Source organism: Equus caballus, unplaced genomic scaffold, assembly GCF_041296265.1.
Source record: "Equus caballus isolate H_3958 breed thoroughbred unplaced genomic scaffold, TB-T2T haplotype2-0000440, whole genome shotgun sequence".
NCBI classification, from domain to species: Eukaryota; Metazoa; Chordata; class Mammalia; order Perissodactyla; family Equidae; genus Equus; species Equus caballus.
Window position 1 is genome coordinate 1450274 of NW_027222395.1, and position 18873 is coordinate 1469146.

The window sequence follows — 18873 nt, forward strand, 5'->3', positions numbered from 1 at the left end:
TGAGGAGAAGCACTGGCATTATTTGGGTGGGAAGAGCTTTGTGGAGGAAGTTTTGCCCACGTGGGGTCTTTAAGAAGGAGTAGGCATTATATAGGGAAATAGGGTGTGTTTTGAGGAGCAATCCTCAAGTGCAGTGGGTGTTACTGGCAGGGGAGGAAGGAAGACATGAGTGATATACTGGCTTCAACTTGGATGAGCACAGAGGTGGGTGGTGGTTCCACTGGGAGCAAAGGCAACAGATGATAATGAATTCAGGACTCTGATCTGGTCTCAGGCCAGCTGTCAGTGATGGCCATCTCTCCCCATCTCTTCTTGCAAGCTATGGTGCACGAGCTGAAGGCCCTCACACTGAAGTTCAGCATCTCCAACCTCCAATATTCAACAGACGTGAGCAAGGGCTCAGCGACATTTAACTCCACTGAGAGAGTCCTGCAACACTGGATGAGACCCTGGTGCCCACAGCTCCTGGTAGGATGAGTACCAGCCAGCCGCTCCCCACCTGCTGTCTCTCCAGCTCCTCCTCCTCCTGCCTCCTCCCCTGCTTGGATCCTTGTTCAAGAAGAGCAGCCTAGGCCCTTTGTCCTTGGGTTGCAGAGTGATCTCCCTCAGGGAAGTCCCTTTTCTGAGCATTGAGAGTCACAAACGCTTTCAGAGACCACCCCAGTTTTCACTCTTCCCACTGACGGCCAATTTGCTCCTCCCTCCCTCTGGCCCCCATTATCAGAGGATTCAGGACATCTCTCTAGAGTCCCCGCATTCCTCTCTCCCCAGGCCTGCGGACGATGGGGCAGCCACCAGCGTGGAAGCTGTCTGCACCTACCACCCTGACCCCATGGCTCACAATGGAGAGTATGACAGAGACACCAGGTGACAGCAGCATTCCTGGGAGCTTAACCAGCTGACTCACCGTGTCACCCCGAGGGGCCTCTACTCCCTGCTCAGGGACAGCCTTTTTGTCAGTGGTGAGTGTTCATGCTGAGCTGGATTGACAGTGATCGTTACTTATGCCTGTTCTGCTTTATTTCCTCTCTAACAAGTCAGCCCAGGTTCTGATTTGGGGGACACAGAAACTGAATATGTAGAAAATTTCAATTTGCAAATGAAGACTGTGCTGTAAATGGATTTTTAGATACCAATCATAAAAAATTCAACTATCTCTATCATAATTTTTATATAGATTGCCTGGCCAGATGATAATATGTTGGTTGTAATGGGTTTAAATATACTATTAAAATTAGTTTCACATGTTTATTTTTACTTTCTGAAATGTGGCTACTAAAAGAAGTTTAAATTCCATAAGATAGAGTGTCAATTCTACTGTTGCACAGCACTGTTCAAGCCATGAAAATAAAGCCCAGAGAAAGTGGTAAGGGACAATTTTTCCAAGGAAAGGAGTCAATCCAACCCACGCGGCAAGATGCAGAAAACAGTCTCATCACACACACACACACACACACACACACACACACAGTCACAAAACAAAAGCAACATCATCATAGAGTTGCCCCACTACTTCTGAAGTAGCAAGAGATTGCACTCCTACATTGTCCTGAGTGGACGAACCTCAGGAAAGAAGCCAGAAGTCAAGAGAATTTACCAAACAGGAAGATATGAAACCAGAGAGTAAATGTCAGCATCTTATATGAGGTTCCCAGCGGTGGATTCTGTTAGTGATTCAATATGTTAGGGAGAATTTTGCTAGAAGGGTTGTAACAAAACTAACCTTTCCTTTCCTTTGTAGACATATACAAGTTATGTAAAGAATAACAGCTGTAGCCAACCAATGAAAAGATGATAGAACACGAATATCACTCTTCTAAATCACTCCTGGATTAGTCAGCCAGTCAGGGAACAGATGACAGTGGATTAAGTTGGAGCTTATTAGGCTGATTCTGACTTAATGACCATCCTATGAATTGTCTCCTGCCAGGACCTCTAAAACATGCTGCCCCTGCCACTCATTTGCCACCAAGGTCCACCAACCAGACCAGACCTTGCTGACCAATGCCCTGGCTGGGCCCCTTCTGAGCACACCTGGAAGACTCTCCCTAAGTCCCATTCTGTCACGGTGCTCTTCCACCTACAACCGGCCAGGGAGACATTCACTCCAAGGCTCACACTGTGTGTGCCCAGTTCTGGGGATGGCACTTCTCCCTTAAGTGAAGAAAAGGATCAGAGTGCAGAGCCTGTGGGCTGCAGCCAACAGGACAAGGCCTAAGGTTTGCTGCTAGAGAGAAGAGAACCTGTAGTGGGTGTGGGTGCCGGGGTGCAAGAAGCCCCCGTGATTTCTGGATAGAATCCCAGAATATGATGCAGGAGAGAGGAGGGATGCTTGGGTGTGATTCTGCTAGAGAATGTCCATAAGGAGGCAGATGTGCCATTGGAAATGCCTTCAACAGTGTTGTTCATTCTTCGATTCATCCTGTCTCAGGGAGTTCTGTCTACATCCATCCAGGCACTAGTCTCCCTTCTGGAGTAAAAAGATAGCATCAGAAGAATGTTTCCATTTCATTTATAATGGATAGGTACAGTGCTTGTAAGGTGCTAGGTGTTGCAAGCAGTTTTCAAACATTAACTCCTTTAATACTCTCCATGTCCTTACAAATTAGGTACACTTATCATTCTTGCCGACACCAGTTGAGGAAACTGAGGCACTGATGAGGTGAGTAACTTGCCCGCTACCATATCTAGGAAGTGATTGAGCTGGAATTTGAACATAAGATATTGTCTTCATATGCTCTGCTCTTAAGCATGTTCTTTGCTCTCTAAGACTTCACACCATGAAGACGATGGCTCAGCATATCCATTTTCTTGTTACACCCAGTAGCCCCATTCTTTGATCTCTGTCTGAAAAAGATACTTTTTGCATCAAAACTGTTGCACATACACACCAAAATGACTTCTCCTCATGTCCCATGTCCTGGAAAATACATAGAGAACATTTCAAAGCCTTTCTTGCCCAGGCTGGGAGTGCTTCTGGGAAATCCCACTGTTCCTCTAAGAAGCCAACGGAAGGCTGGGAGCTGAGTCTCAGGGGAAAGGTGACCTCAGCCTTTACCATGGAATTACAGAATGGATGGGAGGCCTCAGCAGGAACTGACTTCAGGATTGGTGGTGTTTGAAGCTGGGCGCTAATTTTCTGGCTGTGGGTGTAGGGGCTGGTGCCGCATTCCAGGGAGAAGGGATGGCTCCCTGTGTTCTTAGAAGAAACAAGACCCAGGAAAGAGGTGAAATGACAGTTTCCATTCAGAATGGACTTGTGAGGGGAAACATTCAACCCAGAGGAGACAGTCATGTTCCTGAGGGCACCGGAAGAAGCTGCCTCTGCGTCTGCCAAGCAGAATGCCCTGCTTCATGGACTCACTTTATCCAAAAGAGACCAAGAAGGAGAAAATCATGAGATGACCGTGCAGATGTGAGATCTGTGACGTTGGAGACTGTGCCTGGGAGGCCCTGAAAGGCCTCAGAGGAGTAACATTCGCTGTGAGCAGAGTGACAGATGTGAGGCATGCCTGCCTGTGTCTGGGAACAGTTTGAGTGTCAGGGAGAAGCCACTGCTGGTGCAGAGACTCACAGGAAGAAAGGAGTCTGAGCAGAGAAGGTCAGAAAGCTGGCGGTGTGGCTGGAAGGATCCTGAGAAGAGAGAGGAGGGGAGATGGGGGTACGGCAGGGACGGGTGGCAGGACTGGCAGACTGCTTTTTCCTGTCACTCTCTGACGACGTTGCTCTAAGACCGTGCCCCTAGAAAGTACAAATCCTTAAGCTCTCACAAAGTGTGTGTGCCAGGAATGGGGCACGGCTTAGCTGGGTACCTCTGCCTCAAGGTCTCTGTGAAGCTTGGGCTGCATCTCTATTGCGGCTCGACTCGGGGAGCATGTGCTCCCAAGTTCACTCACATGCATGTTGACAGGGTTTGTTTGGACGGAAAGCCTGAGTTCCTGCCTGTCTGTTGGCCGATTATTTCCTCCATTCTCTCCTATGGAGCCTCTACATAGGGAAATTGAACACATGTGCACTTGCTCCCCCAGTTCCAGAGATATAAGAGGCAGAGAGAGAGAGAGAGATGGAAACAGGAGGAGGGAAAGAGGGAGGGGGCTAAAGACAATGAGTAAGAAGGAAGGGCCAGGCTTTTTGTTCTTAACCCTGGGTTGTGTACCATCCCAACACCTTGGCTGCATTCTATTCAGAAGTCACTTCCTAATGACTGTTCGGTTCCACAAGGATGTGCACAGCAGGAGACAGTGAGCACCGGGAGCCGTGGTGGAGGCTGCCCTCCACATAGGCCAACATGAGGCACTTGGTTCTGACTCTAAGGGAAACAGGAGACCGTGGAATCATTCATGCCAGTGACTGGCAATCTCTGAATTTCCTCTAATTTCAACCCGTTAAAGCTGCAGATGTGTAAATGAGGCCCAGAGGGGCAGAGACTTGCTCAAGGCCCAAGAGCTGTGACACAGGCCTGTTTTGAGGGGTGCTCCACACGATAGCCCACCCCTTCTTGTCATTCTTTCATCTCTAAGTGTGTGCATCAGACACAAGTGAAACCAGACACCAGGTGTTGTCACTACTGTCTCTTCTGCAGCTGAGGACATCCTGAGGGAGCTATTTCTGGCCTCGTCCCTATCGTGCAGGTTGAAGGATTGAGGAGGCCTTGCGAGGCACAATGGTGTTTCCAGGACACAGAGCTTCTAGGGAAAGAGAGGCATGAACTCAGCTGAACTCAGCTTCCTCAAGCTGGAAACCTGGTTCCATCTCAAGGTCCTGTGTGAGGCTCTGTGCTGGCTATTTGTGTACAGTTCTGGTGATGACATGGGCAAGGAGGGTGAGTAGCCAAGATCCCAGAGGGGTTTTGGGTTGGTGTGATTGAAAGAAGAGGCCCGGGTAATGGAAGCTTGAGGAAGTGACCTCACTTCCTTGGTGACAGACCCTAACAGAACTTAGCACACTGGTCTCCAGGCGCCCGCATTCTAGACATAGCCTCCTATTGAGCTCACTTGAGTAGAGACACTGAAGAGAGCAGGATGCTCTGCTGTTGTCTCCTGACTTGTCGAGGCTGTGGCTTCAGGAAAGCCAAGAAACAGAGACTTTTCAGTTGCTACACACATTGGCTTGGCCCTCACCTGCACCACCCCTGGCCATTTGGCAGGAGGATCCCTCAGGTAACACAGGGCAGGCCAACCGCCTTAGGCCACAATGGGATCCCAACCCCACACCCCTCTGAGCCTCCTTGTGTGTCCCGGGGGAGTGGAGTGAGGGACGGCGGGGCTGAGGGGGCACTCATCCTAGGCAGGAGCCCTTTGCTGGGTGTTGGAAGCCTGGCAGTGCGTCGTGTTCCCAGCCTAGGTGTTGGCTAGCAGGATGGGAGAGTGGGTGCTGGGGACCAAGCTCCTCTACCCATAGGTTAGTCCCGAGCCATCCGGGTGTCATCTCATTCCCTCCCTGGCTGGAGTTCTACACAGACACTGCCGGGTACCTGATCCCTGCTGGGGTTTCCTCCTGTGGCCAAGTCGAGGCAGGTGCCTGAGACATCCCGGCCCGGCTCTCGGGCACTGTCTTTGCAGAGCTGCACGCAGGAGGCAGTCAAAGAGCTGGCAAATGGCTTCGGGTACTCCATCTCCCTGGACAGCGGCCAACTGCACCGCACCATCATCAATAACCAGGGCTGCTCTGAGGTGAGAGTGGGCACAGAGGGGTCTTCCCACCCAGGCCCCTGAGATGACCAGGGTAGGCCCAGAATCCAGCCTCAAACTGCCCATCTCCTGGGAGCCTAACAGGGCTGTCCCCCCTGAGTGTCCCACAGTCCCAAAGGAATCTGGACTTCTGCTCCTCCCCACCAGCTGCATAGGAGGATAGGAGGGCACTCGTTGCATTTTCCTAGGAAGATTAGAGAAAACGTTGTCACTTCCCACTAGGCCCTGAGTATCTTTGAATTTTGCCTTTTTTGGAACATGCAACCTCGATAACGAGGGTCTCCAAACTCCCTTTAATGTAAGAGAAATAACCATCAGCGTGTTTTGGAAGTCAAAGGGATTGTCAGAGTGTGTCACTGCCTTGTACACTGTTTCCAGACTGGGGCGGGGTGGGGTGGCCACATAACATTTCCCTCCAGGTTGGGGCCCAATGAAGCCTCAGGCAGTTAGAGGGGCTGGCCCTCAGCCCTCACTTTGGGCAGCTCTCAGTTCTGACCCACAGGACCTAGAGAAGCCACCTGGCGCACCTAAGCCTCTGTTCTCCTCTCTAGAGAGGGGGTGTCTGTTGAGGACTCACTGGGCTGGTGCTCTTCACAGAGGGAGGTCTGTTGTCCCTCAGTGAGCAAATGGCCTCGAGGGAGATCAATGTGGAATCCTTCGCACGCCCAAAGTCAGATTGTACTGTGAGAGCCCAGAACCTTGCTGAGTGTGGGAGCTCCTGTGTCTCCTGTCGCACATGTCTGGGAGGGGCTAGGAGTTCCTGGGTCAGCTGCAGACCTCGATAATGCTGGTGGTTCACAGTGGTGGCCCTGACCCTGTGTCCTCCTCATCCCACCCAGAGTGAAGATGAGTCCACTCTGTCTGTAACTGAGGCCTGCAGGATGCGTGCCCTCCAGGCAGGCATGATGCAGAGGCTCTCAGAGTCTGTGCTGCCAGCCTTCCCCAGCAGAGTCCTCTGCAGTGTCATCACCTCCCTCTACAGCTACTCAGGCTCCAGCACTTCCCACCAGGTCCTGGACCAGCTGTTTCCCAGGTGACTGCCTGCCTCCTCCTCAGCACAGTGGTGACTCTGCCCACTGCCAGCTGTGTGTCTTGCCTTGGGAATGTCACCACATCTCTCTGAGCCTGAGTTGGCTCCTCTGAAATGTGGGGTGAGAGAGGATGAACTTGCTAGGCTTCTCCCAGGGATGAATGGGATCAGCCATCCAGGTGCTTCCCTGGTGCCCGGCTCTGCAGAGAGGGTGGTGGGCCATGCTGTGGTTGCTGGTGGTGATTATTTCTCTGTCCCCCATGGAAAGTAGTCTTCACTTCACCTCTCCCTTCACTGGCTTGTGGCTTTTTGAGTTTGGAAAAGCACCTGGAGAGCACCCTGTCAAAGAGTTTGAGATGCCATCCAGCTGGTCCTGGTGCTTGTCCTTGGTGTAGCCACTTAGGGATCTCTAGGGTCACAGAGGGGCCACAGGCCCACTCAGACACCTGGGATGGTTCTGGTTGGAGGTCATTCAACAATGTCTATGAAGGACCTACTCTGAGCAGGACTTCTGGACACACTAAGGGTCACTCAGTGAATGAAGCAGACAGCCTCCCTGGTCCTCCCCTCTATTTTGAGAGTCAGACAGTCACACTTGACATCATTCACAGGTCCCATCTACCCGCCATCCCGGGTGATGACTTCATCCCCTTTGGGACACATGGAGGCAGCTTGGCCCATTGCGTGCGGGATGCTGGAGGACACGACCACCTCCCAAAGTGAGTGGTCTTTGGGACGAGAAGAAGGGCCTCCTGTCTCTAGCAAAAAGGGTGCGGGGCGAGGATGGAGGCTGTGGCCATGTCAGGCCTGGGAGAACCCTGCATCTCACCCATCTTGTGATTCCCATGGGAGGGCTCAGTTCTGGTGGCTTCCACTCCAGCAGGACTGGACTCAAAGAGAGCTGTGCATGGGTCCCAGGCCCCTTGAGAATTGGAAGGGAGGCTGGGTTGCGTTGTCCCCTAGAGACCCACTCCCAGCAGAGTCCCAGCTCCTCCTGCCTCCCTTTCTCCACATCCACACCATGTGAGCACCACCACCAGGTCCATAGTAGGAGGTGTGTGAGCAAGCTGCTCCCAAATCTGCTGGAGTCTTCATTCCAGTGGCCCACATACATGGAGGGCTTGAGTGGGCTGTGTCCAGACCCTTGGGGAGGAGAGTGTCGGTGGGAACAAGAGACTCTCACAGACTCTGTGTTCAGCCTGCTGGATGAGCAGGCCTGCCACAGCCAGGTCAGGCAGCCAGGGCTCAGGGCTGGGATGGGGCCCTCCTCTGGAGGGGGAGGGTCTGGCACAGGGGCGCAGATGCTAACAAGAGTGCCTTGGGAGGCTGGTGTTTAAGGAAAGGCCAGGCCACTGACTCTCTGGCCCATCAGCCTCCCCGCAGTGCTATCTATTTCCTGCTGGGAACCTGGCTGGGCCAAGGGCAGGATTGCAGGGAGCCCCTGCGGTTTCCCTCTTGGACCCTGCAGCTGGCCACTCTGCACGTCAGCTTTGGTGGCTCCCACGTGGAGGGCCATGCCTACCTTCTGCCAGGCCACCTGGAGCATCTCAAGGCCATTGAGGCCGAACGGAAAGGTGAGGGGACTGGAGTCTGGGAAGACTGTCTGTGTTGAGGTTCACGGGCTAGCGTTCCCTTAGAGGCAGTGGAGTCCTTTCTGTCTTTGGAAAGGCACAGAAACTGTCAGGTGTGTGCGTGAAACTTTCTCTTTATCCTGCTCCAGAGCCAGCTCCAAAGCTCCTGCCACTTCCAGAGCCAGAGCCAGTGCCAGCCCCCGGGCTGGAGCCAGCTGCACCTCCAGTCTCACCACGTGTGGTAGAGCTGGAGCCAGCAGCCCCTGAGTCGGCCACTCCAGGACCAGAGCAAGGGCCACCAGTAAAGGCAGCCCCAGAGCCCAGCTGCCCCTGGGCCATGACCACCGAGGACCAGCTGCGGGAGGAGAAGCCGAACATCTTGGACTTCCCTCCCCAGCTGGTGGCAGAGCAGCTGACGAGGATGGCTGCGGTGAGCAGAGGAGCTCGCGGGGCGGGTGGCCCCTGCCTTCCCGGTGCCATGAGCCACCCCACACCTGCCATTCCCTGCTCAGGATTCCGATGATCTGGGTCCAAATCCCTGCTTCCTTCCTTATCAACACTGTGACCTGGGCAGATTTCTTTCTCCCCAAGCCTTCGCTGTCCCCTAGCGAACACGGGACAGTAGAGACAGACACTCAGCACCTGCTGTATAGGGTGGCTGTGCCGATGAATGAGGTGGGAGAGAGTGGAAGGTGGGCAGAGTCTGGCCCTTTGGTGGGGGATGGGCACTCACTGAAGTGCTGCCAGGTCCTTGGGTGGATCCCCCATCTGCGCAGGTGTCCCGGACAGCCTCAGCACTTATCAGGAAGGTGATGTGTATTGAGTCCAGTGGAGACAGTCAAACAAAGCTGGGGGTTGTCCCTGCCTCTGGGGGAATGTGCATGGGAATGGGGAGTGGGACTCGAGGGGCACTGGGATGGGTGGATGATGGCCCTTCTGGTGGGCATGTGTGGGCTGCCTTCTGGAGCTTGGAGGAAGTGAGACGGGGCTGGGAGCAAATGTCCCCTCCCTTCCCCACAGTCCTGAGTTCGGGGTCATCCTGGACTGGGTGCATTCAGTGGACACAGACAAAACCCAGGGACTCCCATAAGCCTCAGGCCAGATGCTCTGCTTCCTGAGCTCCAGTTCTGATCTCACCCTGCCTGGGCCTATGGGGGACTGTGGACGCTGAGCTGGGGTGTGGCAGGACCGGGTGACACTCCGCATCTTCTGCAGGAGCTGTTCAAGACGTTGGTGCCCGCCCACTGCCTCGGCTCCATCTGGTCTGAGTGTGACAACAGGAAACGCGAGTCCCTGGCACCCACCGTCCGTGACACTGTGATGCACGACAACACCATGGCCAATTGCATCCTCGTCACCTGCCTTGGGGACGCTAGCATGACAGCACAGGACAGGGCCAGGGTGGTTGAGCTGTGGATCAGGGTGGCTGAGGTAAGCCTTGGCACGCCCTGTCTGGATGCATGGGAATTGCCTCTTGTTTCTCAGCTCTCAGGATTGAAGTCTGGGGTCTTAGTCCCTGGACTGTCCCTTGACCCTCATGCCAGGGCCACGTTGACCTTGACTTGAGGTCCCAGTGGGGACAAACTCACTTCCTCTCTTGTGTTGAGCTACAAATCCTTGTGCCTGGCAGTGTTACTCATCGGGTGGCAGGTGTGCCCTCCCTGGCTTCCCTGGGCATGTGTGTCCTCCAGGACAGGAGAAGTCCGTGAGGTGACAGAAACCAGAGGCAGCAGAGCTTCAGCTCACCCTCACGGCTCCATCTCTCCGCTTCCCCAGGAGTGCCGAGGACTCGGGAACTTCTGTTCCCGCCACACAATCCTTTCTGCCCTGCAGAGCCCTGCCACTGCTTGTCTCCAAGACACCTGGGGACAAGTTTCCAGGTGGGTAGTGGGTAGACTGCTCTCCAGCCAAGCACCATGAGGGTGAGGTGGCCCAGGCAACCTCATTTGGGCCGGCATGTCCCCCAAAGTCAGCTGAGAACACCTGGGAGACAGCGAACACCGGGCGCAGGGACTGACCTGGGTGCTGGGTCTCTGAGTCTCTCAGGGCCCTTAGGCCAGCAGTTCCATCCCAGGGATTCATTTCCTTCCAGACCAGATCCTGGCTTGAGCCCAGGTGGAGATTGTCAGGTGTTTCCTTTGCAGCAACAGAAGCCTCTATGCAGCTGAAACCAACACTGTTCCAAGGAGATCTGTTTGGGACATCTGGGAATGGAGGCCCCAAGGGACAAGAGGAGAGGCCCCTCCACAGTCCCATGGGGACCTTAGAGCTCAGAGCACCCCAGCGAAATCCCTCATCCAGGCCCCAGGCAGTTTGGATCTGCTGGGTTCTCAAACAAATGGGACTTGCCTTCAAGCATCCCACAGTTTTTCTTTCTTTCTTTCTTTCTTTCTTTCTTTCTTTCTTTCTTTCCCCACCCCGCAGGGAGAGTTCTGGAACCTGGAAGAAGTGGGTCAGGAGATAGAAACGCATGAGCAGGGAGCTGCTAGTGCAGGTAACCTGGAGGCTGGAGATCTGGAAGGAGGCCAGAAGGAGAGGGGAGGGGAACATCCTGAGGGGATCCTAGGAGGTGAGGCTATGGCAAGGCTCGGCCCAGGCTGGGGGTCAGAGAGCCCTGTGAGGGTGGGGCAGGCCGGGGCCACTCGGCCAGGTCCCCCAAGACTCCCTGCCCTCCCCCTCCCTGTCTGTTCAGCTGGGGTCTGGACGCACCCCTGGAGTCCAGAGGCCGGGGCCTTTGTCAGATTTGGAGCCAGGGGTGGGGTGAAGGTAGCGGGGACAGGGCCTGTAGCTGGCATGGGGAGCAGCCTCTCCCAGTGGGTCCTTGAGCCAGTCACTGCCCCTCTGGGGGCCTCCGTCTCCTCCTCTGGGAAGTGGAGGGAAAAGATCAGCGGTGCAGGCCTCCCAGCGGGGTGCTACCATCCAAGGGAGGACAGGAACGGGAGGAGATTTGTGCCGGCTCCTCCTCGAGAGGTGAGGGGAGAGCAGTGATGACACGCAGATGACTCTGAGTCCTCAGGAGACTCCTGGAAGCAGGTGACATTCTCCTCACACTTTTCAGCTGAGGAAAGAGGGCCAGGGAGGCCTGGGCAGGCCCAAGGTCACACAGGACTGATTCCTGGAGCTGGGACTGGTCTAGAATCAGAGCACCCTGCAGTTTGGAGCAGCAGAGGCAGGAGGGGACTGGAGCCGATGGCCAGGGTCTGAGATCAGGGGCCTTGGGGGGACATGTGGAGGGGAGTATGGGCACACTGACCCTGTCTTCGGCCCCAACAGGAGGCGACCTCCGTGTTAAAGACTGCAGAGAGGGCACGCCAGGGAGCCCAGGAGAGGCAGTGGCAGCAGGTGAGGGTGACTGTGGGGGAGGGGCCCAGGAGTCAGAGGAGAGGGGGCGCCTCCTCCCAGCTGGAGGCCTCCCTCAGAAGAGGGGCCTTCCACCTCAGGCGAATCTGCTGTGGCTGCCAAGCATGACGGGCCTGCAGTGGCAGTGAGCAGGAGGAGGCCTGGAAGGGCTGGCAGCAGGGCAGATTTGGGGTGGGGAAGGGCAGGGGCCACTGCCCCTGGGAGGCGCCAACAGCCATCCCTGTGACTTGACTGATGGAGTTTGGTGTTCCTGGAGGGGAGCGGGGGAGGGAATTTTGTGTGTTGCGGTGTCCCGAGGATCCTAGGCTGCTCTGTGTGGGGGCGTGGGGTGGGCAGGAGGCTGGGCTGAAGGGTTTCAGGGGAAAGTTCATGGGGGCACCTGAGAGCGGGAGCTCATCACCATGCCCATCCTGATGGCGGCACAGGGTGTCGTCCCCTCCCTGGTGACGTTCTTCGGTTCCCTGGAGCTGCTGGACGGTACAATGGAGGATTACGTGGAGGTGAGTGAGCCCGGAGGTGGGTCCAGGGGCTCAGGCTCCTGAGGGTGGGGAGGAGAGAGTCCTGTCCTGAGCCCTGAGCTCTCTGCATTTGGAAAAGGTCCTCTCAGCAGGGCCTCCAGCCTCGTGTGGGAGTTGGGGTGTCAGGCCCATCTCCCCAGTGGGTGATGCAGGCTCTGCATAAGCCACCGTCCAGGTTCCCTGGGCTTCTGAGGCTCAGAGCTGCCTGACTGTGTGGCTGCAGGAGGTGGTGTCTGAGCTGGACTCAGCCTCTCCCTCTGGCCCTGCCAGTGAGGGAAGAGAAGTTGGGCCCCTCCCAGTCAGGAAGCACATCAGAGGCTGAGCTGTCCCTTCCTGCCTGAGGCCTGAGTCTCCCCACGTGTCATCAGAGAGGGTTGGGTTACAAGGTCTCTTGCCTCAGTTGCTCTGTGCCCCCTGCTCTGGAGCCCAGAAACTGGCCCAGGTCCAAGTCTGGGCTCTGGATGGGCCTGCCCACTGGCAGTAGTGCAGCATTGCAAGAGGTGTGGACGGGGGCTAGTGCTGGCCAAGGGGGCTGTTTCTGATGGACTGCGGCTGTCTGCTTTCCAGGGCAATGTGCTCAACTGTCGGAAATGGAATGAAGTAAGCAGCTGTGGCCTCCCGGTGGGGAGGGTGGGGGTTGGAAATCAGAGACCCCCCAGCAGTGGGCAGGACCCCCTCTGGCCCAATCCCCAGGGTGGAACACTTATTTGCACAGTTCGATATACAGAGCTAGGGATCCTATGGCATTGGTCGGTGGGGGAAGGGCTGGCATCAAAGACTCCTTCCTGGAGGAGCTATTTTGAGCCAAGTGTGAGAGCAGGCAAGTCCTGACTGGAATCGCAGGGAGGGAGGGTTCCCAAGTGGGCAAAGGCCCCAGACTGGCCCCTTGCCCCCTTCCTCACCCCCTCCACGAGCCCTGCAGGGTCCCCCACTCAGGCCCTGTAGGCATCCTGTGCTTGCTCTGTCCTAGCAATTCAAACTGATGGACGAGATCGAGCTGCTCCAGGAGGCTGCAAATCTGTACACCGTGCAGCCCGACAAGCACTTTGGGGCCTGGTTCCAGGCCGTGGAGCCCCTGAGCGAGGAGGAGAGGTGAGTCGGGTCAGGAGTTGGGGGAGGGCAGGGCAGACTCTCTCTGCTGACCAGCTCCAGAGCCCATGTCCATGGCTCACTGGTCAGCCTCAGATCTGGTTGCATGGCGACCCCTGGGGCCCTTCGACTCCAGCTGCTGGCAGGCTCCAGGATGCACATGTGATGTGTGGCTCCTGAGAGCTCCCAGCTCTGCTCTGTCCTGTAGCTACAGCCTGTCTTGCCAGCTGGAGCCCCGATACCACTGGGTCAGAAAGATTCAACTCTTCTTCAAACACAAGAAGAACCGCTCAGGGCAGAGTGAGTGTCTAGACCGGCAGTGGCTGAATCCACGGGCTCAGGAAACATTCAGACTGAGTGTGGGCCTGGGGAGGCAGACAGCTGGCCCTGGGTTCCAGCTCCACTGCTGAGCAGTCCTGTCCTGGGCGGTTGCACTCACGTTCCTGGGATTGGTTTCCTCCTCTGTGAAATGGGTGACGCTAAATATCAGCCCCTGTGTCAGGGACAGATGGGGTGCTGTTGGCTGACTGAGCACTGAGCAAATGGCTGGAGCAGAGAGTGCAGTGGGGGCCGGGATGGGGTGTGCACTGTGGTTCCAAGGCAGGCCACTCAGGAAACGCCTCTCTTTCTCCAGACACCAGACCCCCAACCAAGGGCCCAGTGGTGGTGGTCGATGACCCTCCTGAGACCAGCTGAGCTACAGCGGGGACACAGCATTGACACTCAGGGTGCACATGGCCACCTCCCCTGATTCTGATGAGGAGAACTTTGTGATCCGTTTCTGGGGGTCCCCTGTTGGCCACGAGGGGAGGCACCAACCCCTCTTCTCCCTCCCCCCTTTTGCCCAGCACCTATTTCCCTATTTGGCGGGGCCATATTTTGTTGTCAATGGTAAATGCTCCGTTTGAGTATTATATTAAATTGTTGCTTCTTTCTAATCCTGGGAGTGGAGGTGTGAGTCTTTCGCTCGCAGCACTCATGGAAACCGGATCCAGAAACTCACATTCCTCCTCAAATTTAGAAATCTCCCAGAGTGAGCAGCTCAGTTTATGTGGAGAAGGGAGAAGTGCCAGTCCTCTTCCTGGCTACTGAACGACATGCCCAAGTCCCCCTCCTGCCGAGGACAGGATAATTGCAGTGTGGTTCACCCTGTCCAGGAGCAGAGATGGCCCCTCCGACCTCTTGGGACTAAGCGGTTGGAGGCGTTTTCTCAGCCAGAGCCACAACCACTAAGCTGGGCGTGTCTGTCAAACTAGCACGTGCCTGTCCCTAGCACACGTCCTGCCCAGGACAGTGGCTGCCTTTCGACACTCTGCCGGAAGAGGGAACATTTTCCCGGTTTCTCTTGCACACAGATTAGGACCTTGTTTTCTGATTCAGTCTCCGCAATGGCTTCAGCTCTAAGTGGGGAAAATACCGTCAAAAGCTCAAAACGTGCACATAGAGAGGACGAGGCCAGAGGAAGGTCCTGTGGACATGGACCATGGGCAGGCAGGACTCTGCCTTCTCGGGCCCACTAGGGGCTCCCTGTTCACCTCTGACCTAGACTGGATCCCCCTGGGCTTCTGGTCCCTGACTCTGAATACCATTTCCTGCTTGTTGTCTATCCAAGGGGAAAGCTGTGGGATGCAGCTTTTAGGGCCTCAGCCAGGTCTCCCTCCAGAAACCCAGTGCTCCCAACAATCTGTTCCAGAAAATATCACCAGAGACAACACTTTCCAACTCATCTTATGAGGCCAGCAGTACCCTAAAAGCAAAACTAGAGTTTAAAACTAGGGAAAACTTGAGAACAACAAGTCTCAGAAATGAGCAGTTACCGTTTTCTATGAAATATTAGAAAACTGAAGCCAACAATGTAAAACAATCATACACCAGGACAAAGAGGAAATTTTTTCAGGTATGCAAGGTTGTATCAGCATTCCAAAATTAAATCAATGTGATCCACCCTGTCATAGGCTAAAGGAGAAATTTATACATATATGTCAGTTGGTATGTGGGGGAAGTCATCAGATAGTACATATTAGATATGTCAGGTTCTTTCTCTATCAATTGCACCTCATTAAAGCTCTTACAAAAATGAACCTAGATATAGAATTTACACTTTCACAAACTTTTAGTAAATGGAACAGAGACCTAAATGTAATGCAAAACAATGCAACTTCTAAAAAGATTATGCAACAAACTCTAAGTGGACTCGAATCTGGAATTATGTTATTAAGATACAAACTGAAAGTATAATCTCTGAAAAAAAACTGATGTTAGACTTTATTTATTATTTTGGTATGGAAGGTTGGCCCTGAGCTAACAGCTGTGCCCATTTCCCTCTATTTGGACTGTGGGATGCTGTCACGGCATGGCTTGACAAGCTGTGTGTAGGTCTACACCCAGGATCCGAACCTGTGAACCCCAGGCTGCCGAAGTGGAGTGCGTGAACTTCACCACTGTGCCAGCGGGCTGGCCCCAAGTTAGACTGTATTAAATTAAAAACTCCTGCTTTGTGGAAGGCAAAATCGATGAGTCAAAAGACAAATTACAGACTGGCAGACGATATTCGCAAAACAGATATATGATAAAGAAACTATGTCCAAGATATAAGTAAAGAATTCTTAAAAGTCAACCATAACAAAAAAATAAACAACCTTATTGAAAAATGGGCAAAAGACCTGAATATATCCCTCACCAAAGAAGACATACAGATGGCAAACGATCCTGAGGACAGATGACCAACGCCACAGGTCATTCGGGAATTTCATATAAAACCTCAATGAGATACTTCTACACACCTATTAGAACTGATAAATGCAGGAAACTGGAGCCCGGTTCCGGTGTATCTGACAGTTGGTTCCATGGTGTCTGGCAGGTGGTTCCTGTGTGTCTGGCATATGGTTCTGGTACATTCGAAAGTTGGTTCTGGCATGTCCAGCAGGTTGCAACAGTGTGTCTGGGACCTGATTCCATCCTGTCCGGTTGATGCTTTCAGAGTGTCCTGGCTTTGTTTCCGGCATGTCTTGCAATTAGTTCCTGCATGTCCGGTGGGTGATTCTGGCGTGTCTGGCAGATTTTCCAGCCTTTTCCAGAAATTGGTACCGGCGTATCCAGGACCTGGTTCCGGTGTATCCGGCAGGTGATTTTGGTTTGTCCGGCAGGTTGTTCTGGCGTGTTAGGATGGTGGTTCCAGCTTGTGTGGCAGGTGTTTGTGGCATGTCCGGCACCTGGTTCTGGCATATTTGGGAGGTGGTTTCAGTGTATCTGGTACTTGGTTCTGGGATATCCAACAGGTGGTTCCGAAGTGTGTGGCAGGTGGTTCCTGTGTGTCTGGCATGTGGTTCTGGTAGGTTCGGAAGATGGTTCCGGCCTGTCCGTTAGGTGCTTCCAGCATGTCTGGAAGTTGGTTCTGGCGTGTCAGACTCATGTTTCCAGTGTGTCTGGTGGGTGCTTACGGTGAGTCTGGTGGGTCATTATGGGATGTCTGTGTGGTGGTTCCAGAGTGTTTGGCGGGTGCTTTTGGCATGCCTGTCGGGTTTTTCCAGCATCTAAGGTGCCTGGTTCGAGCATATCCAGCAGGTGAGTTCTCAGCTTCCTAAAGAGCTGGAAGCAAGACAGTTTGTGGCTTGTCTCCCCTTGAGGGATGGAGGCAGTGCTTTGTGCTGTCCACCTCTCGAGCAATATAGGGCATGGTTGAGAGCAAATGGGCCTTTCTGACATAGGGGCTTTCTGACACTCTCTCCATGAGTGCACAAGGGCGGTTGGTTAAAAGCCTCTTGTCTCTATCCTCCTAAGCTTGTGGAATCACAATCATATGGGCCTTGGCCCCATTGCTTAAGGGGAAGATGTAGCCATTACCCCTGAGCCGGGTTGGCAAGAGGGAAATGTGGCAGAAGCAGAAGTTCTAAAGTAGCGAGTTAAGGGCTGGGAGGAAATGGCATTCAACTGCCTGTGTATGAGAGGTTCCCAGTATGCTGTAAGAGCACTGTGGAAAGTGACTTCTTTCTCAGCTTCCTAAAGAGCTGGAAGCAAGATGGTTCGTGTCTTGTCTCCCCTTGAGGGATGGAGGCAGTGCTTTGTGCCTTCCACCTCTAGAGCAATGTAGGGCACGGCTGAGAGCAAAGGGGCCTTTCTCCCATAGGTGCTTTCTGACACTCTCTCCTCCAGTGCACAAGGGCGGTTGGTTAAAAGCCTATTGTCTCTCTCCTCCTAAGCATGTGGAAGCACAACCATTCGGGCCTCAGCCTCCTTGCTTAAGGAGAAGATGTAGGCATTTTGTCTGAGCTGGGTTGGCAAGATGGAAATGCCCCAAAAGCAGAAGTTCTAAAGCAATGAGTTAAGGGCTCCAAATAAACAGCATTTCAGGTGCCTTTGTATGAGATGTTCAAGGTACACTATAAGAACAGTGTGGAAAGTGAGTTCTTTCTCAGCTTCCTAAAGAGCTGGAAGCAAGATGGATTATTGCTCATCTCCCCTTGAGGGTTGGAGGCAGTGTTTTGTGCCTTCCAGTTTTAGGGCAATGTAGGACTCTGCTGAGCAAACTTGGCTTTTCTTCCATAGCTGCTTTCTGAACACTCTCTCCACCCATGCACAAGGGCGGCATGAGAGGTTGCCGGTATGCTGTAAGAGCACTGTGGAAAGCGAGTTTTTTCTTAACTTCCAAAGAGTGGTTGGTTAAAATCCTATTGTCTCTCTCCTCCTAAGCATGTGGAAGGACAATCATTCATGCCTCAGCCGAATGATTTGGGCGGGTCTTGTGTGACCCACCTGCCTTAAATGCTGGAACCAACTGCTGGACACTTCAGAAGCATCATCTGGAAATGGTGGAACCACCCACCGCAGATGTGAGAATCAGGTCCAAAATGTGCCAGAGCACCTGCAGGACACACCAGAACCATCTGACTCAAACGCCAAAATCACCTGCTGGATACACAAGAACCACTTGATGGACACTTCAGAATCACATGACGGGCATGAAAGAACCATCTCTCAGAGTGCCAGAACCATGTGCTGGAAATGCCAGAACCACATCACTGACAGACATGAACCACCTGCTGGACACGCCTGAACCATCTGCTTCACTCGCCAGAACCACCTTCTGGACAAGCCAAAATCACCTGCTGGATACACAGGAACCAGGCCCCTTAGAAGCCGGAAAAAGCCAACAGACATGCCAGAAGCACCTGCCGCACACTCTGAAACCACGATACAGACATGCCTGAATGACCCGCCATACACACCAGAAGCACCCACCAGACACGCCAGAACCACCTGGAACCACCTGCCGGACACACTGAAACCATGGCACTGACACGCCAGAACAACCTTGCAGACATGCCAGAAGCACCCAAAGGACATGCTGGAACCATCTTCCGAACATACCAGAACCACATGCCAGACACACAGGAACTACCTGCCAGACACTTTGCAACCACCTGTTGGATATGCCGAGACCACGTGCCAGATACACTGAAACCACCTCCCGAATACACCAGAACCAGGTGCTGGCCATGCCACAAACACCTGCCAGACAAGCCAGAACCACCAGCCTAACACGCCAGCACATCCTGCCGGACATGCCAAAATCACCTGCCAGATAAACTGGAACCAGGTCCTGGATACGCCAGAAC

General features: G+C 53.9%; 2 protein-coding genes and 1 long non-coding RNA gene across 3 annotated transcripts in view; 2 read left to right on the top strand and 1 right to left on the bottom strand.

The window, feature by feature from the left end:
• Positions 1 to 9642, top strand: part of LOC106781265 (uncharacterized) — a 135550-nt gene extending 125908 nt beyond the window's left edge. Inside the window, exons 8-17 of the transcript XR_011436179.1 lie at positions 320 to 468; positions 772 to 962; positions 2610 to 2662; positions 4632 to 5159; positions 5562 to 5672; positions 6530 to 6723; positions 7332 to 7439; positions 8093 to 8294; positions 8441 to 8721; positions 9507 to 9642. The gene's annotated coding sequence lies outside the window, so the exon portion shown is untranslated. The remainder of the gene's footprint in view (positions 1 to 319; positions 469 to 771; positions 963 to 2609; positions 2663 to 4631; positions 5160 to 5561; positions 5673 to 6529; positions 6724 to 7331; positions 7440 to 8092; positions 8295 to 8440; positions 8722 to 9506) is intronic.
• A 425-nt stretch (positions 9643 to 10067) lies between these two features.
• Positions 10068 to 14196, top strand: LOC106781261 (ral guanine nucleotide dissociation stimulator). Its single transcript, XM_023635188.2, has 8 exons — positions 10068 to 10171; positions 10716 to 10785; positions 11565 to 11633; positions 12077 to 12151; positions 12737 to 12769; positions 13140 to 13261; positions 13467 to 13558; positions 13893 to 14196. Exons 2-8 carry the CDS (start codon positions 10762 to 10764, stop codon positions 13952 to 13954), a joined length of 477 nt encoding a protein of 158 aa, XP_023490956.2. The 5' UTR covers positions 10068 to 10171; positions 10716 to 10761; the 3' UTR covers positions 13955 to 14196.
• Positions 14197 to 15210: 1014 nt separating this feature from the next.
• LOC138923074 (uncharacterized) overlaps positions 15211 to 18873 on the bottom strand; it is a 32501-nt gene continuing 28838 nt past the window's right edge. Inside the window, exon 2 of the long non-coding RNA XR_011436194.1 lies at positions 15211 to 16360. This is a non-coding gene — a long non-coding RNA (uncharacterized lncRNA). The remainder of the gene's footprint in view (positions 16361 to 18873) is intronic.